Here is a 21,012-nt window from a genome sequence, read left to right as displayed (position 1 = left end):
CAAAACTCCGATAACTCAAATACGATTCATCCCATCATAAGGAAACTTATTACATACACTTGAACATTGTACTACGTAGTTTTATTGTCTTTCACTATAAAATAAAGGTTAACAAATAAAACAAAAAGACTAGGAAACCCTGCCGATGAAATTTGTCTTTTTACATCCTACCTAGATATCCCGAATTTTTGTCTTTTTATGGCTCACTAACCCGGTCTATCCACCCAATTTAACTAGCGGGTTTGAACAACATTTTTGGAAAAAAATAATTTTGGTAATTAATATCAACGGGCGAACATGACGAGATAATATTTATCGAGGGAAAGCCTGTCCGACCCGTTTATTAAAAAAGTAAATTTATTTTATACCATATTGATCTTGCCAAATATTCAAATATATTGTATGTGTGCATATATGTCATCCTTTCGATATAATCCTTGGCGATATGATTCAATTCACGGTACTAAAACTAAACTTCAATAACTCAATTACAATTTATCCAATCATAAGAGAACTTATTAGTACACTCAAAACATTGTACTACGTAGCTTTATTGTCTTTAACTATAAAATAAAGGTCAAATAAAACAAAAAAAGACTAAGAAACTATATCGATGAAATTTGTCTTTTAACGGCCTAAAGATCCCTATTTTTTTGTCTTTTTGCAGCCCACTAAACCTGATCTATTCCTCCCGTCTAAATAGCAGGTTTGAACAACAATTTTGAAATAAAAAATAATTTTTGGAAATAATATTAATGAGCGGACATGGACGAAAAAATATTTGTCGAAGGAAATCCCGCCCGAGCCGTTTATTAAAAAAATTATAAAGTTTTTAGTTAGTCGTTTATATTTGTATATTTTTGTTGTAAGTAACTGAAAAACATAGGACTCTTGACTTTTCATTGGGTAAAACTTTTAACTTTCATTATTAACATATCTATTTAAGCCAAATAACTTATTTTTCTCACTCATTCATACAAGAATATCCCATTACTTTTATTTATAGGATGGCCTAACTCGAAAATTTAGAGTGAATCACTACTACAAAAACAAGGAAAGAGACCCCTCCAAAAAGGCCTAAGAGACCCTTTGAGAGGGGGTCTCTATCTCAAAGGTCTCTTTGATATGAGGGGGTCTCTTTGTTAAAAATAAAAGACCTCTTAAGTAAGAAAGGGGGTCTGTTATGTAAGGCAGGACAAAATTAATTCAGAAGGGGAATAGACCCCATATCTAAGATATGAGGTCTCTTTGTTTATTTCACATAGACCCCATGTAAGATAACAACTTTGTTCATTTCACAGAGACCCGCTAGGTAAGATAACAGGTCTCTTTGCAATTTTTTTATTTTAAAAATAATAATAATACAAATGCCTGCCGTTGCTCCATAAAATATATCTGCATCTAAATACTATTGATTATCTTTCAATAATGCACTAAAAATAAAATTGACCAAATTTTTATTTTTTTTTGGTAAATAAAAATTTATTACCAAAAGGTAAAGTACAGGAAGAACAAACAAAGAAACACCAGAAAACACTAAAAACAAAGGCAAAACAGCCTGCAAAACAAATAAAAGAAACAATGAACAACACAAGCAACAGAGCTGAAGCAGAAGCAGCAAAGGAACACCCAGCCTGTGCAAAGAAGCGCAACAACCAAGCAGCAGAACCCAGCTTGAGCAAAGAAGCTGTCAGCCTGCATAGAAACAGCAAAACCAACAGGCCTTCCCCCCAAAGCAACACCCTGCAGAAACCAGAAGCTAGAAGAAGCAGAGGCAAACACTTGAAGAGCAACATTGCACACAGTAAACAAACACCAGCAGCACTAAACTACAGAGATTATAGAGTACAGAAAGTCTGTAGTTTTTCCTTCTGTAAAATTCTGATATGAGCGGTGATCTGAATCGTCTGCAGAATCTGATGACAGGTCTGAAAACATTGCTGGAACCTCTTTTGGTTTCTTTCCTTCCAAATCTCATAAACTGTAAGACTAAATATTTTTATTAACAAATAAATAAATAAATATACTTTGTAAAACATTATTGGTTAACCATTCATATTAAGGGAAAAACTGCCAAGCAATAGTTTTCCCTCCCGCCCAAGTTTTCTCTCAACGTAGGTTGCTCCATTCCTACGCTGTCGCCATGGCAGGAAAATCGAAAGCTCGAAGGAAACAAAATAAACCGATTGGACCTATATCGGATTCTCAAGCCAAGAAAACTAAATATATGGATGAAATTCTAGGAGTTGCAGCAATGGAGGTGGAAACTGAAGAGGAGGCGACCGATTCCACGGAGGAGGAGGGCGAAATTCAATCACCCAGAACTTCACTCTCTGTTTTGAAGATTCGATCGGAGGCTCACAAAACCTTTTCAACCTGGTTGTCGGTGATGAAATCAGGCCAGGGACACTCTTTGAATCGTCAGGTAACCCCAATACTCATTTTTCAAGATCATGAGAATGTGGAAACTACTAGCACTGTTGATAGTATTGTTAGCATAGAATTGGAGGATATTCAGGATGAGGTTGATTATTGGATCATGGAATTCTGCAGTAGTTTGTGTTGTTTTAGGTGCGAACCCACCTCTATCTGTAATTGAAGGATTCTTTAGGAGGATTTAGAAAAATCTTGGAGTTGATAAGGTGGTGGAGATTGAACATGGGGTTTTCATTGTTCGATTCTTTACTATGGAGAATATGGATAAAGTAATCAATGACATTCGACCCACCTTTGATAAGAAACCTGTGATTTGCAAACCTTGGCATAAAGACATTGATGATTTTAAGGATGAGGTGAAGGTAGTACCTATTTGGGTTCAACTGAAGAATCTTGACCTAAAATTTTAGGATCTAAATGTTTGAGCAAAATTGTGAGTTCCATAGGCAATTTTATTCAAGCAGATAGAGCCACGGTTCAGAGGGAGAAGTTGCACTTTGCTAGAGTTCAAGTTGAGGTCACCCTCACTCAAGAACTTCCTGACTGCATCAAATTCCATGATGAACATGGTAGATTAAAGATAATCAACATTGGCTATGAGTGGAAACCCATAGTTTGTGATCACTGCAAGTTGTTAGGACATGTTACTGATGATTGCAGGAAGAAGAAAGGGAAGAAGAAATGGGTTGCAAAGAAAACCAACACAAATGTTGTGGTGGTGAACACTTCAGTGGATAGTTTTGTGCAACCCAAGAGTACAGTGCAACACAGAAAGGAGAAAACATCTCCTGTGGTGGTGACAAACTCATTCCAGGTTTTGGATGCTCACAGTTCTGGAGAGGATACAGGGGGAGGGACTGGTTGATGGCTTAGCAGGTGATGAAACTGGATCAATGGATGGAGGTGGAAGACCTCATGACATTGATGGATAGAATGCTCTTTTGGAATTTCAGGGGGGTGAACAGGTGTGCAAAGCAGCAGGATGTTAAAGTGTGCCTGAATGCTAACAAATGCAGCCTGGTTTGCCTTCTTGAAACAAAGGTCAAGGCTAAAAATCTTGGCGCCTTGTACCTAAAGTTGTTCAGTGGTTGGTGCTATCACTTAAGAGAATCTCCGGGTCCTTCTTAAAGACTACCGTTGGTGCTTTACTTCAAATAGTATGTGTCATGCTGGTGGGGGGATTGTGCTTGCTTGGAAACCTGGAGAGTTCCAGGTCAACCCTATCTTCTGCTCTAGTCAACTAATGCACTGTGAAATTAGTCTTAAAAATGGTACTAAGTTCTGGAGCTCATTCATTTATGCTCACAACTCTCAAAAAGAGAGAATGGTTCTTTGGAATGACATGTGTAACCTTGCTGCAAGGATTACTGGTCCTTGGATCCTCATGGGTGACTTTAACTGTGTTTTGAATACAGGTGAAAGGGTGGGAAGCCCTGTGAGACTAAGTGAGATACAGGACTTCCAAAATTGTGTCAATAAATGTGGCTTAGAAGATGCTAAGTCCAGTAGAAACTACTACACCTGGAACAATAAACAACAAGGTGATAGTAGGGTTTTCTCTAAGCTAGATAGGGTACTGATTAATCATTCATGGGGTTGTCAATATCCTAATACAGAGGTATGTTTCAAAAATGAAGGTTATTTTGACCATTGTCCTGGTGTGGTGGTTGTGTATCCTCACCTAGCAGTGGGCAAGAAGCCTTTCAAGTTCTTCTCAATGTGGCAACAAGCTCCTCAATACATGGAGATTGTGAGGAATGCATGGAGATGTGATTACCAGGGGACTAAAATGTTCCAAATTGTTTAGAAACTTAAAAATGTGAAAACTGCTTTGAGAAGGCTAAACAAAGATGGATTTGGAGAAATTGAGGTCAAGGAGTTGGCTGCTTCCAAACACCTTAGTGATCTGCAAGCTGCTTTGCATCTAAATCCTTCAAGTGAAGACTTGGCTTCAAAGGAGAAAATTTTTCACCAGGAATATCTGGTAACTCATGCAGCCTACCTAAACTTCCTCTGTCACAAGGCTAAGGTGGATTGGGTCAAAGGTGGGGATGACAACACTTCTATGTTCCACAGGTCAATTAGACAAAGACAGGTTCATAATTCTATTTTCTACATCAAGGATATGCATGGTAACTGGACTAATGATCCTGCTCAGGTTCCTGATGCTTTCCTAGAATATTATAGATGGTTGTTGGGGTCCAAGAATTCCATTAGAACCCCAGTGAATCAGAATGTTGTTAACAAGGGTCCTCTGGTTGATGATGCAATGAGCTGTCTACTTATTGGCACATATTTTAGAGCTGAAGTGAAGACTGCCATGTGGGACATTGATGCAAAAAAAGCCCCTGGCCCTGATGGGTTTGGGAACTATTTCTTCAAAGGGGTTTGGGAGGAAATTGGTAATGATATTAGTGATGATGTCTTAGATTTTCTGAACACAGGAAAACACCTAAAAGAGATCAATGCAACTAGCATTACCCTTATCCCAAAAGGGAAATACCATGTGAGTGTTCAAGAGTTTAGACCAATTTCATGCTGCAATGTGGTGTATAAATGCATCTCAAAAGTTCTTTGCAATAAACTTAGACTGGTGCTTCTTGATCTGATTTCTCAAAACCAGGGAGCTTTTGTGCGTAGCAGATTCATTGCCCATAACATTATGGTGTGTCAGGATTTAGCAAAAGGTTATGAAAGGAAAAATGGAGGAACTGGCTGCCTCATTAAGCTAGATCTTCAAAAAGCATATGATACAGTTGAATGGGACTTTATAGAAGAGATGTTGGTGAGTCTCCAGTTTCCCACTCAGTTCACTCACTTGATCATGCAATGTGTTAAATCTCCTAGATTCTCTCTTTCTATCAATGGTACTCTTCATGGTTTCTTTGAGGGGAAAAGAGGTCTTAGACAAGGTGATCCCTTATCACCTTTGCTCTTTGTGTTATGCATTGAGTATCTATCCAGAATCCTCAAGCTAGTGGGAGAAAAACCAGATTTTAAGTTCCATCCAAGATGCAAAGCTTCTAAACTGAACCACTTGTGTTTTGCTGATGATATAATTTTATGTTGCAAGGGTGAGTTCAAGTCTGTTCACCTGATGATGCAAGGGTTTCAACTCTTCTCCAACACTACTGGTTTGAAAGCTAGCCCACCAAAGACATTTGTGTATTGTTCTGGCATGTCTGAGGCTAACATCCAGAGAATTATTGACATGACTGGTTTTACCAGAGGTAGTTTTCCCTTCAGATACTTAGGAATCCCTATTTGTTCAAAGAAAATATATGTGGCTGATTGTGACAAAATTATAGAGAAAATGTGTGCCAGGGTGAAAACTTGGAGTTCAAGAAATATTTCTTTTGCTGGAAGACTTACTCTTGTGAATTCTGTGTTGATGACACTGCAGTCATACTGGTCCCAAATCATGATCCTTCCTAAAGGGATATACAAGCAAGTGAATGCCATTTGCAGAAACTATCTTTGGCATGGTTCTGAGGTTTCAAACAGCCCTGGTAAGGTGGCTTGGATGAATGTGTGCAAGCCTAAGAAAGAAGGGGGATTAGGTCTCATGAACCTAAAATTATGGAATATGGCAACCATGGAGAAGCATGTTTGGATGATTGCCACAAAAAAGAACAATGTATGGGTGAGGTGGGTGCATTATGTGTACATCAAAGATAAAGTTTGGTGGGATTACTCACCAAAAGTGAATGATAGTTGGTATTGGAAAGCAATCTGTCAGGTTAAGGAGTTGATGAAAAAGTACATATCTATAAACCATCTGGTGGCTATGCCCAAATATTCAATCAAGCAGGCATACTGTAGTATGCTAACTGGTTCTGAGAGACTGCAATGGTGTAATGCAGACTGGGGTAGACTAAGTGTTCCTAAACACAGATTCATTACATGGCAAGACATGTTAGAAAGATTGAACACCAAAGAGAAACTGATGAGAATTGGTGTCACCCTTGAAAATTGGTGCCTCATTTGTGGCACTAAAGTTGAAAGCCACACACACCTGTTCTTCAGGTGTGTTTACAGTAAGCAATGCTGGTCTCACATGGCTGCTTGGATAGGCATTAATACAATGCACTCTGACCTTGCTTCCTTGTTGCAGTGGATTCATAGGAAGAAGTTTTCCAGATTTAAGAAAAGTGTGATGTACTCTAGCATATTAGGTACAGTCAATCATATCTGGTGTGAGAGGAACAATGCCCTCTGGAATGGTCAGGTTAGACTACCTGACAAAGTGTGTAGGAACATCAAATTTTGTGTACATAACAGAATTAGCAACATTCTTCCTAGGAGTGTTAACCCTGGTGACTACAGTTGGTTCTCCAACTTGTATGAGGGATAGTTGTGTGGCTTACTGGTCACATTGTGTTTGATCATTGGGAGGTTGTTCCCATGATCTTTGGTTACTCTTGTTGTTAATATATATACTTACACTTGCCTAGCAAAAAAAAACAAAAAAATATTACATCAAAATCTTCTACAACTTGTGTCACAATAAAAACCTTCTACAAAAACAAATAATTTTTATTGCACCTATGAGTTTTCTGTTGCACCTAATTGCATTTTGCAGACCCTTCCAGCTACTTGGCACAAGATGTCGTTGAAGCTTTTAATTTCTGGCCACACACCGGTGTCATTGAATCCTATAATCACAAGTTTTAAAATATAAACTTTAATCCTTTATTGGATGCAAGAATGTAACTAATGGATAATTTAAAGTACAACACTTATCCTGCTTTCAAGGAAAACAAGATGAGAAGGAGCCAAGTCATCAAATGCAGCAGATAAATAATCAATACTTACAATGTCAACAAGGTAATTTTCAGCAAGTATTTAAATTCCCATAAACAGTTTAACTTTCAGCAATGTTATTTTATTAGCATCTCAAAACACCAACTTTAAAATGTAGAACAACAACAATCACAATCTAATATCACGTATTTAGATAGGTAGGTTTTATTTTTCTTTGGAGGACATGTATGGTTTTGCTTACCTAAAGCACAAGATAAGCTAAATAATTGATTAGCTCTGTCAGGTGGATGAAACATCAGTAAGAAATCTTTGATATTTGAAGTCAAAGAATTGTTCACTAAAATGAGTAGTTAATGACATCAGAAAAACAACTCATATATGAACTTTCTAGACACCATACTAACAAAAAAATAAGAACCAAAGGAGATGGCATAACCTGCTTATACGCGACAAACTTCCTAATTCAGATCAACCTAAATCGTGATCAATCATCACAACCTAATCATATATTTCCATTTCTAGCTTCAAAAAGTTTGCACCAGAAACATTTCTAACATTAACCAATGGAGGCTTAACTATACTTCACAGAAAAGCAACCTAACACAAGAAGACTACTCAAACATGAAACTCAAAAATGATTTACAAAGGAAAACTTCAATCGAATTGATTCAAACAGAAGCATAATTGCGAAATTGGGAGTAGAGAGAGGGAAAATATACCGAAACTGGAAGCCAAGATGCAGAGCTCATCCAATCGTCTTCAATCCTATTGCTGAAATTTGAAAATTTCGATCAAATCTCCAACCAATTTAAACTAATCGTCAAGCAATACTATCAAATCTACAATAAGAAATTCGAACTAATCTTCAAGCAATTCGATCAAATATGCAAGAAATTCAAACAAAATTGAATTTCCAGAATAATTAACCTAATACCACAAATTGATTCATATATTTATACGTATTTCTAAATATACAAAATTAAGGCCAAATTAAGCAACAAAATTGGCGACAAAATTAAGATTGGAGTAAAATGCTTGATATTTGAGCGAGAAAATCGCTAAACACAATCGATTGATAATACTTGATTCATAATTAATTTTTAGGGCGAAAGAAAGAGATTCGTACCGCCAGAGAGGAATTTAGAACACATTGATTTCGGGTTCCAAGAAATTTACAGAGAAAAAATGAAATCGATTGAATCTGATCGATGTTTCATTTTTGCAATTAATCGGACCGATGTTAGTTAGAAGAAAATGTAGAACTCAAATAAATTTGGATAAAAATCAGAAGAATAAGGAGAAAAAAAAACTACTGATTTCTTTCTTATTTTCTTCTCTACAAATGCGACGACGAGTTAAAAGTCGCCCACTTTGTTATTCTCAAATAAGGCAGCTTTCTAATATCACCCTGGTTGTTATTCTGTACTTTAAATAAGAAGGCGATTTTATTTTTTCGCCCTCGTTGTTACTGTCAAAGAAGGCGCCCTATAATGTCTCCCTCGTTGTCAATACCAAGGAAGGCGGTTCATTGTTGTTGTGTTTGATCTGTTCTATTAGGGAAAATTTATTGTCACGTTCCTTTTTTAGGAATAATTGCCCTCTTTAATTCTATTTCTTGTAGTGTCATTACCTTCAACGATGAAATTAATTCTAGTATAAGACTCTTGCATGATTAAGAAAGTAGCTAAATTATTTGTTCTAAGGGCTCACAACCTGGCAACCATTGCTAGGACAGTTCCCTAGTTGTTCTTCCTCATTCGTGTTATCAAAAACAATAAAAAATAAACCTAACACAGGATAATAACTAAGTCAAAAGAATCAATCAAAAGTTGTGCGTCTCCTCACCAAAATCATCACTAAAATCATCTACTATTCCACTGACTTAAACCCATAAACATCAACATATAAATTCATCAAATTAAGCAATTAATACCTTTCAAAAACTCAGTCAACACTACCCAACCACCCATGTTTTATAGATGCAAATCAACAGAAATAAAATTACAACAGTTTGTTCAAATCGAAATTAAAAGGGGTTCATCATCCCTCAAATAAATCTCGTTCAATCTAAAAGCCAAATTGAAATAATAAGCAAAATATGAAATTTGAAAAAGGGGGGGATAGAAAAAAGAACCTGGACGAGATAAAGGCCCCCGGTGGCGGCGGCGGCGACACCCCAACCAACGGCGGCTATAATATCGTTTGTTTGAGGTTGCGATTCATCCCTTGCTCTGTTAGCTGTTGTTTGAACTCCACGACTTGACTCACCATACGAAACCTCCAAGGCTGATACACTTTACAATTGGAAAAATTGGAAACTATTGTATCAATTAAAGTCGGAAATTGAAATTCAGATTTCGAAAATTAGGGTTCTTTTATTCAAATTCGATTAGCTGTAGAAATTGGTGATCTGCAAGAATATAAATCGGGGGTTTTGATTGAGAATAAAGGAGTGAGAAATTTGAGATGAATGAATCGCTGCGAATTCAATTAGATCAGAAATTGAGGATTAGGGTTAGATTTTCGCTGTACAGGGCAGGGGAGGGAGAGAGAAGTAAGAGTTATGGTTTCTGACTTTTGGAGTATTCCATAATAATAATAAATTTAATTGAGGAGCAGACCCGTTATAGGAGAAATGGGTCTCTTCTTTTTTACTGAGTGGACCCCATTTTTACGAGAAACCTCTCATCTATGCGCACAGGTCTCTTCTTTGGGCCTATGATAACATAAGAGACCTCTTATTTGTAATATGAGGTCTTATTAAGTAAAGAGACCCGTTAAGTACTCTAACGGATCTGTTTTTTTAGGTCTCTTTGGATATTTTTGTAGTAGTGAATTTAATAAAAAATAATAATTTTAAACCGTAAACATAAAAGTAAATTAATTTTATTTAGTAAAAATAGTCAAAAATATTCTTAGGCCCGTTAGCCCATGGGCAAGCCCTCACCTCTTCCGCCCGCTGGTTTTGCGGGGGTCTGGGGTGGTGGATTTCAGTGGTTAAAGGTTTTTTTAGGGGTTGATCGTGGTTTTGATGTGTTTTTTTTTTGCAAGAGAAATGGACAAAGGAAGGTGAGCTTGGTGGCTGGCGTTATAGGGTTTCTGACTATGGAAGTTGAAGGTAGAAACGATAGTGGTGGCGTATGTGGGTGGGTGGCTGCTGACAGCAAGCCTAAGTTGTTGCAGCCCATGAGTGAAATCGAATCTCAAACTCACACAATCCCCTTTATCTCTCCTCTAGCGCACCACGCCGCTCCTACAAGAACCACCAGCAGCGCCACCACCTTCTTTCAGAGCCACAATTTCCACCATTTACTGTCGCAGAACACCTTACCCAATCGATGAGGAGAGAGATGCACCCTCCTATTGTAGCCACCCTTCAATTCTTCCTGGTTCTAGCTCCTCCCTTTGTGTCGTATGACTCGTAGGTTAGATGAGGAGTGAGGAGGAGTTTGAGGAGGTGTGAGAGAAGGAGAACATGAAGTAGAGGAAAGGAAGGTGAGGGAAAGAAGAGAGATTCATATGGAAGGCTTCCATGGGAGAGTGGGAGGAGAAAAGGGTTGCTCCCATGGGAGAAAGATGAGTTTTTAAAAAAAATCAAAAAAATTTTAAAATAAAATTAAACAAAGTTTGACAAATTAGTTAGTGACACATGTCACATTTACTTATAAATCCGGTCACCAACAGGTCAAATATTGTTTTGCAAAGATACGCCCCAAAAGCGTGGATTATCCCAAAATTAATCAAAGGTGATATTGTTTTTAGAAGAATAAGAGAATGTTGGATTGTGTTTTACAAATTTTCCTAAGCAACAAAACAATTGGTGAGATACCTCAACCCTTAATCCAAGTTCTTCAAAGTTTTAATCCAATTAAGCATTGGTAACCATGGCCACAAAAAAGGTTATGGATTTATAAAGTTACTAGGACAAAAGTTGAACGTCCAGTCTTCCAGCAAGGTTCAAGAAGATTACAACAACACAAATGACCCAAGAAGAAAAAGGAAGTGAAGTTAAAAAACAATTCAAACACTAATGCTTCATCTCATCAGGCCTATCAGGATACTTTTGAGTATTGTTATTTAACTGAAAGAACTTTCATAATATAAAGCAGGACAGTCATATGGTTGTAAAGCATATTCAAATCATGGCTTGCTCATGCAGTCTGCAGAACGAGAAGCTAGTGCTCGGATTGTCTAAAGTGTTTGTGAACATGTCGATTTTTCTCTATTTCGATAGGGTGATTTAGATTGATTAAAGGTCCTTAATAGAACAATCCAAATTGTTCATAATGTCTTACTAGGCATGGTTGAACGGATTAATTATCCGAACAATTTATAAAGGATGATCAAATTAAGCAAACAACATAAGTTTCACATTGCAATATAATGTAATAATTATATATAATGTGTTCTCAGAATTTTACAACTTGTCTTTGCTAGATCTCTTTTTAACCTTTGAAGCCCCTTTTTTCTGGCTGATAGATCCTGATTCTTGATTTAATTCTTCCGGAGTAATCTTATCGTAATCTTATGTGCCCCATACCAAAGTTCCCAAGAGTAGCATTATGAAATTCGTGTTTAAGGCATAGGCAAGGAATAAGATAAGAAGATAAGTACACGAGACCAGTATCTAAACTAGCGGAATTACAGAGAGTGAGAGTATGAGAAAAGAGTTGCGAATAATACCCGGTGATCCGAGAAATCTTCGGAGGTTTGAAAGGATTGTATTATTGTGTATACTGGTCGATAATTTAGCTGTATATATGTAGAATAGGATTAAAAACTTCCGTGCGTATTATTTACAGTGTTTGAGGGTCAACAATGATAACTTGATACGCCATAAATGTTATTTCCTTTTAAAAATAGGAAACTTTATAAGAAAAACAAGCCAACCTTTGGACGTCCTTTTAAAAGCAGTCTAACCTTTGCATAATTTCTGAATAATCCAACATTTTAGGGTTATCTTTCCAACATAGTATTTTTTACCTAGCTACAACCTTAGTAGCATGTTATATATATATATATATATATATATATATATATATATATATATATATATATATATATATATATATATATATATATATATATATATATATATATATATATATATATATATATATATATATATATATATATATATATTTTTAAAGGTGAGCATGACATGTCGCTCTCTAATTGGTCTATATCATTTTGTAATTATAAATTATTTTAAAAAAATTACTTCATCCTCCTCTACTGTAATACCTGGTATTTTTCTATAATTATAAATATATTTTATTATATTTATAAAGCATTTCGTTGTATTTATAAAGTATTTTTATAAATTAATTACATTTAATGAGAATTAAATTCATTTTATTTTTAATTAATTTAATTACGAAAACCGTATTTTTATTAAATAGATTCAACGAATTTATTTAATCGGGATTTGTTGGGTCGTATTTCGAAAACGAATTTAATTTAATTAAAGCCCAGTTGATTTGCCATGATCAAACCCAACAAAGCTTGGAAGGAGTAAACTTAATTGAGCCCGGTAATAAGCCCAACCCAAACTACCATAACCTAGCCCACATGGGAGAGAAAAACTATAAATAAGACGTTGTTTCATTCTTCTTTTTATGCCGTTGTGCATTGGAATTCCTGTCGGTATGGCCCGACTGTCGGTAGTAGCCCGACTTATTATTTTGGTGTATGGTTGGCTCCCATCACCCTTTTCATTCCTTTTTAGGATACTTTACTTTACCCGTTCGAAGCTACTTTTTTTTATTAAACTGTGAGTCAAGGGTCGTGTCAAGTGTCGAGTCTTGTCTCCATGTTTACTTGTTTATTATATGGCTTTTGCATGTGGATTGTTTATTCGTCGAGTGAAGCATGTTAGGATAGAATGTTATTCTATCTTGTTCGTACTCAGCTTTTGCTGACTTCGTGCTTCATGTCTTCTGGTCATGGCCTTTGCCTTAATGACCCTATGATGATCCATCAATTGCATTTGCGTTGTTGGGGAGTAGAATTTTAATAAAGCAGGTTTGTAGAGATAACTTGCGGGAGAAGTTATCATGGGATTCGTGTTGATAGTTTAATCTTCCGTATTTATAAACTCTATTTTTATTTATAGTCATGAATAATACTATTGCTACTATTTATAGTTAATGGATTTCAAATGATTTAATACTTTGGTTTTGGGCCTTAGTGGTCCCAACTTGTTTTAATAACCATTAACTATTTATTTAATATATTTTGAAAGTTAGTTAATTCCGCTGCGTAATACTAGTAAATAGCTTTAGCCGTTATCACGGTGGCGGTAATATCTTGGTAATTCCTGTGTTTTAAGTCGAAAAATGTTTTATACAAAGCAAGGAATTATTAGGGTGTTACATCTACCTATTTATCCTAGATCCTCCTCTTCCATCATTTGTTTCCATTCACTCTCTCCCTCTTTGTCTCGCCTGAAACTACCAGTGTCACCTCCGCTCACCAACATTGCAACACCAAAATTTATCCCTACTCCTCCATTAACCTGCCACTACGACTACCCGTTAATTGCAACTACCTAAAATCACATCGCTCCCTCTCTCACACACACACCCTCTCTCTCCTCCACGGATTCCCACCATAGCATCCCCACCATCTCTCTATCCTCCACATCCACAGTTCACCCGGCCCCTCCCTCCCCTCTAATCAATTACATTCTTAAATAATTTGCAACTTGGGGATACAATGAAATACTATAATTATTAACCGGAATAGTTTGATTGAACAATTAACAAAAAGAAAAGAGGTAATTAGTCAAGATATTGAAATGGTGGAAAGATTATGCGGATGAGAATCTGTGAGTTTTTCGAGGCTTTTCAACTTAATTAAGTACTCAAAACCATCACTACCTACGTTATTGCAAGCAGCGACTTTAGTGGGGACGAATGAGTTTTTTTTCTTCTAATAGTAGAGTAGTCAGTGTCAAGGGGAGACTAAGGTGAGCGAGGGACATCGTCACATTGCTGGCAATGTCGAGTCATTGATGTAGCACACGTCTTGAATTTCCGGAGGATGCCATGGGGAATAGAGAGAAAGGAGGATGCCATGGAAAGGAGAGGAGAACAACCACGGTCCTCGGGAGTGAGGAGGAGAAATAAAAATGTGTTTTTAATTATCATAAACTTAAAATTAAACGAATTTAAACCAATTGGAAAGTGACACTTGCCAAATTAACATGTAAATACAGCTACCAACCGATCAAAGACTGTTTTGGAAAGATGAACCTCAAAGGTTGGATTATTTCATAAATTTTACAAAGGTGAGACTGTTTTTAGAAGGACGACCTAAGGTTTGCTTATTTTTTAAAATTTTTCTTAAAATTATAGGCAAAAGGGCGGTTAGGCATACAAGTGTATAATACATATACTTGGACTACTCCTCCGTCCCTTAATACTCGCATCGATTTGACCGGTGCGGAGTTTAAGACACTTGAATTAACTTATTAATTTAATGGGTGGTGGTTGATAGTGAGGTATTTTTTTTAATATAGTTAGTTAAGGAGTGGGGAGTGGGGAGTGAGAGGTGTGAATTTTTTTTTTTTTTGGTATGCAAGCATTATAATTAATATCAAACAAGGTCAATACAACCTAGCCAACTCAAACTGGGAAGGCAACACACAACAACTAACTGCCACAGCAGGCAACACATAACACCTAGCAGCTAACAAACTAGCTACACACTGCTACAACCATACAACAATTACAAACTGAGGAACCCATCTCTCCTGCTCACTTTCTGACTCATGACTATTGTGATCCTATCTCTCACAAGTTGCTTCAAACTCCCTATCACAGAATGCACTGCTGGCACGAGGTGTGAATTTTTAAATGACTTTTTGTAGGGAGTAGGGGTGTAGGTGAGTTAGTAGGTAAGCGTGAGAATAATATAATACTGCTAAAAAAAATTCATTTATAGAAGCGGTGCAAGAATTAAGACAATGTAAAGTTCCATCATTCATGATTTGTGTTATATATCACGACAATGAAAGTAATTTTCTTATAAGTGCCCTACTTGGGAAAATATATATGTATGATATTTCAAAGTATCATCACGCAGGATTGGATCTTGTTAGATTCGCCTCATTATATATTTAAAAACATCAGATTCTTATAATTTTTTCTCATATGAAATTAACTAATAAACTACTTCCTCCGTTCATTTTTACTCGCAAGTTTGTCAGTTTCACGCATATCAATGCAAACCTTTGATCATTAATATCTTTAACGGTTTTTTCATGAAATGCCCCTGAGGTTTGCAATAATGCACCAAATACACCTGCGCGTTTCAAAATTCATAAAATACCCCTAAAGTTCCGTACTGTTCATTAAATGCTCCTGGATTTAACGGACGTTAGCTTGCCGTTAGTGACGTTTTACCAATTTGCCCTTAATTGTTGTTTGGCGCGATTTAGGTAACAATTGTGACTGAAATTCCAAAAAAAAAAAAAACTTCTCAACTTCTCTTCTTTCTCTCTCCTTTCCCCTGTTCTTCAACCCTCATCAATTCTACTGTAACTGACAAAATTCTGGGTAGATCTTCAAGAATTTAGTGAAATTTGTTGCGTTCTCTTTTGGCGAGTTCGTGGGTGTTCGTTTGGTGAATTCGCGACAAAAAGGGGGCAACTTGGAGGCGATTTAGAGCTTCGGGTGCAGTGGACGAACAAGGGCCCTTTTCCTAGTTGGATTATCTACTTCAAGGTAATAATCCCTTCTTCGCTGATTTATTTTGCTTGTAAAGTACAATTTTTTTCGCGAAATTGATTAGGGTTAGGGTTTTGCGAAATTGTCAGTGATTTTTTGAAATTGTCAGTTGAGATTAATTGATTGGTTAGAAGTTAGTTATTCCTTGGATTTGTTGTAAATAATTGTTTGGTTAGTTGTAAGTTGTGATTGTGACCTGTTGAATTTCATTGTGATCATGATTGTGGTTGTTTATTGATGAATTGTTGTTGGTTGAATCGAAATTCATGTTTTTTTTCCTTAAATTTTCCCTTTAGGATGACTGCAATGTGGTTGTTATTGCATCATGGATCACATAGCTTTGATGTGAGAGTTACAGACATGGAAAAGTATCGTCTTTTGAGGTTGTTTTTGGATATTTTTGAGGAATCTGTTAGGCAGGATGTGTTTTTACCTAGTACATTTGCCCTGTTTATTGAGTCTCCCTGTGGTAGAGTTGAGTTGGTAGATGATAAGACAATGAAGCTAATGTGGGGATGGAATTGGGGTAAGGACACTACTGAAATATGGGTTGAGGGTACAGACAAACCAGGAGTGGTGTTTAGAAATGCTGTTGCCACAATTGAGCATCATAGGAAGGAGAGTGAGAGAAAGCTCAAAGAGAGACAAGATGAACTTCTTAGGGCTCAAAGAAAGGAGGAAGAGGAAATGAGGAAAAAACAGGAGAGAGAGGACATTTTAAGGGAACTTCAAGAACAAATGGAGTACACAATAGCTGTGGAGGTGCCTGTGGTTGATTGTGAGGACTTAAGCACTGAGTATGTGAGGATTATAAGCAAGGATGGTGCTGATGAGGTGTTTCCAGGAGCCTCTCAACCACAACCCACACAAGAATCTTCACCCTCCAAAAAACCTACTTCTCCTAAACCAAAACAAAAGGCCAAAGTCAAGCCAACTACTCCAAAAGCTCCTAAGGTTCCTAAAGCCAAGAAACTGACCCCTAAGAGGAGACCCACCCCAACTCAAAAACAGGCCACACCAAAGGCAAAAAAACCCACCCCAACAACAAAAAAGCCCACCTCAACACCACAACAACCCACCCCAACTCCAGAACAATCAATCCCACCAGCACAGCAACCCACCCCAACAACACAGCAGCCCATCCCACCACCACAGCAACCCAACCCATCACCACAAACACACCCCACCCATTCCCCACCACCACAGAACACCCAAAATGATCAACCACCCCATTCTCCACCACCACAGAACACCCAAAATGATCAGCCACCCCATTCAACACCAACACAGAATCAGTCTGAAGCTGTTAAAAGGAAGGGGGCCAGAACTAGACCTACAGGGTTCAGGGTGAACAAAGTGACTGCCAAGAAAGCTGGAACTTGGGTATCCAAAGGGAAGGGCATAGGTAGGAAGGGTACAGGGAGGTCAAAGAGCGCAAGGGTGTTCACTGATATTGAGGATATAGGTTCAGAAGAGGAGAGTGAGGATTCAGATTGGGAGGAATCTGAACCAGACTCTGAACTAGAGGAGGATAAACTTGATGATTGGGTTGACTCTGATGTGGAGGCTGAGGTGATAACAGATGATGTGCCTGACTTATTGTTTGAGGAATGTTTGGATGGTTCTAGTAAGATGGATAAGGCCTACAAGAATGGAAAGATATGGACTCATCAACCATATGGGTCCATCAAATTAGAACCTTGGTTGATCTTTCCAGACAAGTCCACTTTCCTAGATGTTTTGAGGATTTTTTGCATACAAGAGGGGTTTGGACTAAGTGTTGAGAGGGCTGACAGTAAGAGGTACACTGCAGTGTGTGCAATAGAAACTTGTGACTGGAGGATACATGCAAGTAAGATGTTTGACAGTGTCAGTTGGGCTATTAAGGGGATCAGTGGGTGCCACAAAACTTGTGGGAGATTGGAGGAGAACCCTGTGGTGACCTCTGAGTGGCTATGTAAGAACATGATGAGTCTAATTGAGGCCAACACTGAAATTCCTGTTGAGACATTGAGAAGGTATGCACAGGAGACATTTCAATTGAGGGTTAAAAAGAGATTGTTGTACAAAGTAAGGAGTATGGCAGTAGAGAAGATACATGGTGGTTGGGCTGAGGCTTATGAGTTGCTTCCTAGGTATGCTGAGATGATTAAACAGACAAACCCAAGAAGTTATGCACTGATTTCATGGGGTGCTACAAGTGGGGATGTGAACCCCAAGTTCAGAGCTTGTTTCTTCTCCTTTGCTGCTCAAGTCAAGGGGTTTTTGAGGGGGTGCAGGCCTATAATTGGAATAGATGGGGCTCATCTAAGTGGGTTTTACAAGGGAATCCTACTCACAGCTGTTGGCATTGATGGGAACAATGAAATATTTGTTCTGGCTTATGGGATAGTGGACACTGAGAGCTGTGATAGTTGGACACATTTCATGAGATGCTTGAGGCAGATGTTTGAGCAAGAGGGTTGCAACAAAGATGATTGGACCTTCATCAGTGACAGGATGAAGGTATATGTTTATTTTGCTCCTTTTTTGTTTCAATTTTATAATATTGCAACAGATATGATTGGCCTAAAATGAACATATCCTGTGTAGGGAGTTGACTTGGCAGTGAGAGATACTTTTCCTAGAGCTACTAGGAGAGTTTGCTGCCAACACTTGTACATGAATTGCAAAAACAATGGATTTAGTGGATCTGCTTTCTTCAAACTGTTTTGGATAGCTGCAAATGCACACAATGAGTATGTGTATGGTAAAGCATTAGAGAAGATCACTGCTCATGATCCAAATGCTGCTGCATACTTGGACACATGCCAGGAGCAGTGGTCCAGGCATATGTTTGACCCTTCTGTTTGTTGTGATCACAACACAACAAACTTTGTGGAGTCATTCAATGCATGCACAAAACCATACAGAGACATGCTTGTATTCTCATTGTTGGAAGGTATAGCTCACCACTTCATGTTCTGTTCCTTTATTTTGTGATGTTTGTGATGTTCTGTGTATAATGTTGTATGTTGTTGTGTTGTTGTACAGCAATCAGAAAGTGGTGTATGGAGAGGGTTGGGGCAAGATTTGACATGGCAATTGATATGGAGGATGGTCAGTTGACTGAGTATGCCAAGAAAGAGGTGGATGAAAGAACAGGAGAGTCTAGGTTCTGCTATGCTACAGCCTGTGGTGGGGGGGAATTTGAGGTCAGAGATGCACATGTGAACTTCCCCATCAGGTTATCAACTAGAAGCTGTGGGTGTGGGAAGTGGCAAATTTCTGGAATCCCCTGCAAGCATGCACTCAGGGTGATTTATGACCAAAGGCTGAACCCCATTGATTTTGTCTCCCCATTCTTCAAGTCTGCTGCATACAAGCTTACATATGCAGACCACATTCACCCCATGTCAGACCCAACACAGTGGCCTAACTTTTCTCTCCCTACCATTCAGCTTTTAGGTTATGATACATATGACATTACATAAATCATGCGGAAACAACCATTAACCCAGGACAACATATTATTTACACATAATCATATAGCATAATTTAGATGCATACTCTTTGTTGCGTGCCCTCCCTAGCTGCGCCCGAACCGAACAAGAACAAGTCTTTTAGGACTCCAAGTGTCGTCCCTCCGTAGATAGTCCACAGCACGTCCGGATCCGCCTTAAGATTGACCAACTAGAATCGCCCTTAAGGTACTAGAAAATTTCGGCACTTTTGAGCAAGATGTGTGTTTGATTTTCTCTCAAAAAAACTCACTTTTGAATACTTTTAAACTTGTGTATAAATTATGACCCCTAGGCCTTTATTTATAGAGTTATGGAAAAGGAATCGTAATCCTAGTAGGATGCGAATTAATTGGAATTAGAATCCTACATGAATTCTATTTAATTAATTTATCCAATTAGGAATAGAAATTTAATCATACACTGACTCTTGTAGATTCAGGAATCACGCATGAGCACAAACTCACACACACACGGCAGCCACAAGGGCTGCCCATGCGCGTGCGAGCAGCAGCCCGCGCAGCACGGCCCACGCAGCCGTGGCCTCTTGGCGCGCGCTGGGCCTGCCTTGCGGTAGGCCTGGGCGCTGCCTTGGCTGGGCTTGTGGCGCGCATGCTTGCTGGGCGATGGCCCCGGCTTCGTGCTGGGCCTTCGTCCGGCAAGCCTCGTCCGATGCTAATTCGTACGATACGCTTCCGATTAAATTTCCATTTCCGGAATCTATTTCCGATACGAACAATATTTAATATTTCCGATTCCGGAATTAATTTCCGTTTCGAACAAATATTTAATATTTCCGTTTCCGGAATTATTTTCCGATTCCGGCAATATTTCCGATTCTGACAATATTTCCGTTTCCGGCAATATTTCCGATTCTGGTAATATTTCCATTTCCAATAATATTTTCCGATACGTACCATGTTTCCGTTTCCGGCAACATCTACGACTTGGATAATATTCATATTTCCGATACGATCCATATTTCCGTTTCCGGCAATATCATCGTTTCCGGAGTATTCATTTCTTGCCTGTGACGATCTTAGCTCCCACTGAAACCAAGATCCGTCGGTTCCGAATATTCATAGATGGAGTATTTAATGCCATTAAATACTTGATCCGTTTACGTACTATTTGTGTGACCCTACGGGTTCAGTCAAGAGTAAGCTGTGGATTAATATCATTAATTCCACTTGAACTGAAGCGGCCTCTAGCTAGGCATTCAGCTCACTTGATCTCACTGAATTATTAACTTGCTAATTAATACTGAACCGCATTTATTAGACTTAACATAGAATGCATACTTGGACCAAGGGCATTATTTCCTTCAGTCTCCCACTTGTCCTTAGGGACAAGTGTGCATTTCCTAATTCCTTTGTCGCTCGATGCTTGCTCTTGAACATAAGGTAAGAGTTGTCATCCTTATTATGTCCAGAGGTGTTTCTCGGTTTCAGAGTTCAACTGATCAAATAAACAGATAATCATAGCCTATGATTCATCCGAGCACGGCCATGCATTTCACAGTTTCTAGCTCTCCGAGTGGCCTTGTACAACTTTTAAGCATCTCATCCCGATTTATGGGA

The 21,012-nt window shown here is 38.1% G+C and overlaps 1 protein-coding gene across 1 annotated transcript; it reads left to right on the top strand.

Annotated features, from left to right (window-relative positions):
* Positions 1 to 12,641: 12,641 nt before the first annotated feature.
* On the top strand, positions 12,642 to 19,752 carry LOC130469321 (uncharacterized). The gene is made up of 4 exons (XM_056838481.1): positions 12,642 to 15,929; positions 16,229 to 18,437; positions 18,525 to 18,873; positions 18,966 to 19,752. The coding sequence occupies exons 2-4, from the start codon at positions 16,230 to 16,232 to the stop codon at positions 19,403 to 19,405; spliced, it is 2,997 nt and encodes a 998-aa protein (XP_056694459.1). The 5' UTR covers positions 12,642 to 15,929; position 16,229; the 3' UTR covers positions 19,406 to 19,752.
* Positions 19,753 to 21,012: the final 1,260 nt, after the last annotated feature.

The sequence above is a fragment of the Spinacia oleracea genome, chromosome 1 (genome assembly GCF_020520425.1).
Source record: "Spinacia oleracea cultivar Varoflay chromosome 1, BTI_SOV_V1, whole genome shotgun sequence".
NCBI lineage: Eukaryota > Viridiplantae > Streptophyta > Magnoliopsida > Caryophyllales > Amaranthaceae > Spinacia > Spinacia oleracea.
Note: the sequence above shows the minus strand (reverse complement) of the source record. Positions and strands in the feature narration are given on the sequence as shown.